Source organism: Ursus maritimus, unplaced genomic scaffold, assembly GCF_017311325.1.
Source record: "Ursus maritimus isolate PB19 unplaced genomic scaffold, ASM1731132v1 scaffold_23, whole genome shotgun sequence".
Lineage (NCBI taxonomy): Eukaryota > Metazoa > Chordata > Mammalia > Carnivora > Ursidae > Ursus > Ursus maritimus.
In genome coordinates this window covers 33333787-33339142 of record NW_024424786.1, presented here as the reverse complement: position 1 = coordinate 33339142, position 5356 = coordinate 33333787, and the positions used below count along the sequence as shown (strand labels likewise).

Here is a 5356-nt window from a genome sequence, read left to right as displayed (position 1 = left end):
TGACAGGATGTGGGACTTGATCTCAGGCAGGACCCCTAGATCATGACCTGAAGTAAAGGCAGATGCTTAACCCACTGAGCCACTCAGGCACCTCATAAGTGAAGATTTATACCTATTGCTTACCAACTATTTCCCTCTTCTCCTAGTCGCTGAAAACCACCATTCTACTCTCTGATTCTACATGTTTGATGATTTTTTTATACATCAAACAGAAGACATCATGCAGTATTCGGCCCTCTGTGACCAGCTTATTTCATCTAGTATAATGTCTTCAAGGTTCATCCATACTGTCTTTTTTAAAAAATAAAATGTATTTATTGCTATATTTTTGCATACATAAATTATACATACTATCACTAATTGTGTGGTTTTAAAATTGTACATGTATATGTAATTTAATTTATATGTATTCTCAATAATAAATTTTGTCTATTATATGCAATAAAATAATCGCCTTTTCAATTTGCTTATAACATCCTGCTGGGAATGGCCAGCAATCCCTGTACTGATGGATGAAAGATTACTCCAGACTTTGCTGTGAAAGAGAGGAGAAAGGCAAGGGAGTCAACTCTCAGAGAGAAAGACACTTTGCTCTTCTTCTTTCCTGCCTTTATTGGGTGCTTCAGGATAATCGCAAATCTTTATTACTCTCTTTCTCAAACAAGTGACGTGTGACAAGGGGTCTTACTGGAACTAGGAGGGTCTGATTATAGGAACTACACAATATGCTAATCAGTGTGTTCTAGGAGTTCTGCTAAACACAGCCTAGGAGACAGTGCATACATTTTTAGATCACGGGATGGCTGTTTGGGCTAAGAAAGCATCAGGGAAGGCAATTCCCTGTGCCATTCCTACCTCAGCGTGGTCATACAGGCCTTGGCATTCCAAAGACCTATGCCCTCCTCCAAAACCTTCCATAGCCCCCAGCATCATCGTTGTAACATTTTAGCAAGCCAGGTATTATGGATGATTTCATGCTCTACATTAACCCCAACAACATCCTTTATTTTAGAAAGTTTTAAATTTGGTGTACTCACATTAGTTTGTATTTATTTGCAAATTACCTAACTGTAAAAAAAAAAAAATTAACTATGGGGATTCTTCTAATTTAAATGCTCTGAAAATATTAACAATGTAATTATGTGTTTTCCTAAATTAAAACATATTTTTTCATAATAAATATTACATAGGAATACAATTGATTTCACATAGAATAGCCAGTTTTTAACTGACTTTTGCCATAAAATGTCTTTTCTTATAAAATTGAATCTCCTTTTATACCCTTTCATCTTTCTATTAGTCCTGGCCTGATCCTATCTCATTATCTGTTTTGCCACATGTAAATCTTCTCTACATTGTGTTATTTATATGCAAGTCATTACTGGTTAACTATACATGAATGTAATTCAACAAAATGCTATAATTCTGCAGCTAATTAAATTATTGTATATTATAACCCAAATGTCTCTTTCTGTAAGTTCACTTAGAAATACGACTGATACATAGAGGTCAGTCTCTAAATATATGTTGACCTCATCTATCTTTACTTTTCCCTCCCAAAGAACACAACAATGCTTAATGTTGATAGCCTATTCATAGAAACCACATAGTATAATCAATTGAGAAGTGTTTAGTCCTGCCTATTTTATATCTTTGTTCCTCAAGGTTGTTAATATCTTTTATCACCTTTGTATTGTGTTTCATGTCAACTATTTATGGATTTGCATGAGTTACTTTTATATTTTGCACATGAGTCCCTTGTCAACTCTTCTCTGATTCTGTAGGTCTGATTAAAGTATCCTCTCCCACTATGAGAGTTTCCTTTTCACACTATTAATTTTGATGAACAGAATTTCCATGTAAAGTTCAATTAATCATTTCAAATCTTAGATAGCTATTGTTTTGTGTGTTCTGTTTAAAATGTTGTACATATTTCTATATCACAAAGATGTCCCACTATGATCTCCATTCAACTGTTGTTGCATTTCACATTTAATCTTTAATCCAAGTAGAATTGAGTCTGTATAGGTCATGGGTATGTGTCCAGATTTTGTTTTTCAAATAATATATAAATTACTTAATAATATTTATTGAAAAGATCATTCTTTCTCTTTTGGAAAATAGTGATGCCTCTATCATATGCTAGGTGAAAATATATGTGTGGATCTGTTTCTGAAGCCACCATTCTATTCCATTGATCAATTAGTCTGATTCTGGAAAATGTTTTCTTTTGTTTTTGAAGTGCAACTGACACACAATGTTACGTTAGTTTCATATGTGCAACATAGTGAATCAACATGTTTATACGTTATGTTATGCTCAGTGCAAGTGTAGCTGCCACCTGCCACCATATAATGTTATTACAATATGATCAGCTGTATTTCCTATGCTGTACCTTTTATTCCCATAACTTATTCATTCCATAACTGGAAGTCTGTATCTTCCACTCCCCCTCACCCATTTTTCCCATCCCTGTATCCCTTCCCCTCCGGCAACCATCAATTTGTTCTCAGTATTTATGGGTCTGTTTCTGCTTTTTGTTAGTTTGCTTGATTGTTTTGTTTCCTATATTCCATATATAAGTGAATTCATATAGTATTTGTAATTCTCTGCCTGATTGGTTTCACTTTCCATGATTCCCTCTATGCCCATCCATGTTGTCACAAATGGCAAGAGTTCATTCTTTTTTTATGGCCAGGTAATATATACATTCATCTATCAAGGGCTACTTGGGCTGCTTCTATATCTCAGCTACTGTAAATAATGTTGCAATGAACATAAGGGTGCATATATATTTCTGAAGTCCTGTTTTGTCTTCTTTGGGTAAATACCCAATAGCGAAATTACTGGATCATATGGTATTCCTATTTCTAATTTTCAGTGGAACCTCCATACTATCTTGACAGTGTCTATGCCAATGTTTTCTTAAATACTATAGCTTTGTAATAGGTCATGAAATCTAGTGGTGTAACTCCTACAAATTTGTTCTCTTTCTCCAAGACTGTCTTTAACTTTTTGGCATTTTGTCTTTCCTAATAAATTTTACAATCAGCTTCCATCTTTCTAAAAGAAGAAAAAACAAAGAAGGAAGGAAGAAAAGAAGGGAGAATTCATTATAAAAAATTAAAATAGTTTTAGAAATAATTTTTTAAAAAATCTAGCTTTATTAAAAGAATTGATATCTGTTTTAGAATATGTATGTATTCTTTCTTCTTCTAAGATATTCTGGATCCTTTGCCAAAGCATTTGTATGGCATATGCCACATTTATGTCTTCCTCAATAATTCAACAATGTTTTTAAAGTTTCTAGCAAGAAAATCATGCAAATCCTTCATTACAATTTCCCTAGGTATTATAGAGTTGTTATTTCCAGCATAAAAGATGGTTCAAAATTATATTTTTACCTGTTTTTTGCAAGCGTATAGGGGAAAAAAACCCTCATCCTTCATATGCTGAACTTACATGCACCAATCTTATAAAATTCACTTATTATTTTAATGTTTCAGCGTGAAGAGTAGTTTTGAATTTTTAATGTACACAATTATACTTTCTGAAAATAATCACACTTCTACTTCTGTTTTCCCAAGTATATGTAGGTATATAACAGAATCTGAGATGCCAACACCATGAGGGGATAAAGTTAAAGTATCATTAAGGCAGATATTGTTGATTATTCATTCATGTGTGTATTCTACCCACAAAGAACAATAAATGCCATCTTATCTATGTCATATGCCAGTGGGATAGGCATGTTTATTTAATATTAAATGAAAGACACAAAACACCTTTTAAATAAAGAATATCTAAGGGGAGATGCATTTTAAACAAAACAAAACTTGTCTTCAATTGTCACCCAAGTACTTGACAATGTGAGAACAGTGGTCTGGATATCAGTCTCTTGAACTGAAACCAAAGTTGATAACAGAAGGATGGTCACTATTGAAATACCTATAAGTTGAAAGCAGGAAAAAATATTTCTATTTTTCTATGACTTTTACACATTATTGCTTTCTAAGCCCTGTGACATAAACTAAACTGTAGTCTATAACCTAATTTATTGTATACACAGTCTATATTGAAATCTACATAGACAGTTTGTGCCAATTTTTCCATATTCTATGCAGGGCACCTTTTACCTCTTTGTTCCTCAAGCTGTAGATCATGGGATTCAGCATGGGGATAATCAAAGTGTAAAATACAGAAACAATTTTATCAGTATCAAAGGAATGATTGGTTTGGGGTTGCAAATACATGAAGACTAGAGTAGTGTATAATACAAGGACCACTGTCAGGTGGGATCCACAGGTGGAGAAGGTCTTGTGCCTGCCCTCTGCAGAGTTCATCCTGAGGATGGCCATTAGGATGAGGATGTAGGACACAAGCACTATCACAAGGGAGGAAACCAAATTAAACGCTGAAAAGATCAGTATGATCAACTCAATGTCACGTGAACTTGAGCACAGCAAATTTAATAAGGGAAGACTGTCACAGTAAAAATGTCTAATGACATTATGGCCACAGAAGGATGACATAAACATCTTTTTGGTGATTATCACAGAGAGAAAAGCACTGTAGACATAAGGGACTGCTACCAACACCCAGCACACCCTCTGTGACATAACAATCATGTAGAGCAGAGGGTTACAGATGGCCACATAGCGGTCATAGGCCATTGCCGACAGAATGAAAAATTCACTGATGATGAACAAGAGGAAGAAAGCCAGCTGTGTAGCACACCAGTTATAGGGGATTGTGTTTTGGTTAGCTACAAAATTTACTAACGTTTTGGGTCCCACAGCTGTTGAATAACCAAGATCAATGAAAGCCAGGTGTCTGAGGAAGAAGTACATGGGTGTTTGAAGCCTGGAGTCCACCTTGGTGAGGATGATCACGCCCAGGTTGCCCACCACTGAGACTGTGTAGATGATGAGGAAGAGCCCGAAGAAGGGAGCCTGAAGCTCAGGACGGTCTGTGAGTCCCATTAGGATGAACTCTGTTAGCATTGTTAGATTTTGTTCATTCATCCAGGCCGTTAAGGAAAATTGCTGTGGGAACAACCATCACAAGAGTCATTGGATTTCAGGAAAAAACATCTGTCGACATTTTAGAAGGCAAAGCCATTATGGGTAAAAGAAATCTAATTTTTAGATAAGTAAATTTAAAAAAAGACCCACCTCCATCGCTGAACCTGGAACCAAATTTAAAAAGTGTCACAACCTAAGGTATATGGTAGCCATTTTATTTTTTGTGCCAGATGCTGGCTGGGAATTTTGATATTTTTTAAAATGCTTTTCACTTAAAATACTTATAATTGGTCAAATATATCATACTTTAGAAAGAATTATAATAAACGTCA

At 34.9% G+C, this 5356-nt stretch overlaps 1 protein-coding gene across 1 annotated transcript; it reads right to left on the bottom strand.

Annotated features, from left to right (window-relative positions):
• Positions 1 to 4082: 4082 nt before the first annotated feature.
• Positions 4083 to 5024, bottom strand: LOC103666222 (olfactory receptor 8K3-like). Its single transcript, XM_008694238.1, has one exon. The coding sequence runs from the start codon at positions 5022 to 5024 to the stop codon at positions 4083 to 4085; it is 942 nt and encodes a 313-aa protein (XP_008692460.1).
• Positions 5025 to 5356: the final 332 nt, after the last annotated feature.

What these genes read in the sequence shown, in the direction of transcription:
- LOC103666222 (XM_008694238.1), bottom strand. Translation starts at nt 5,024, where the DNA reads ATGAATGAACAAAATCTAACAATGCTAACAGAGTTCATCCTAATGGGA.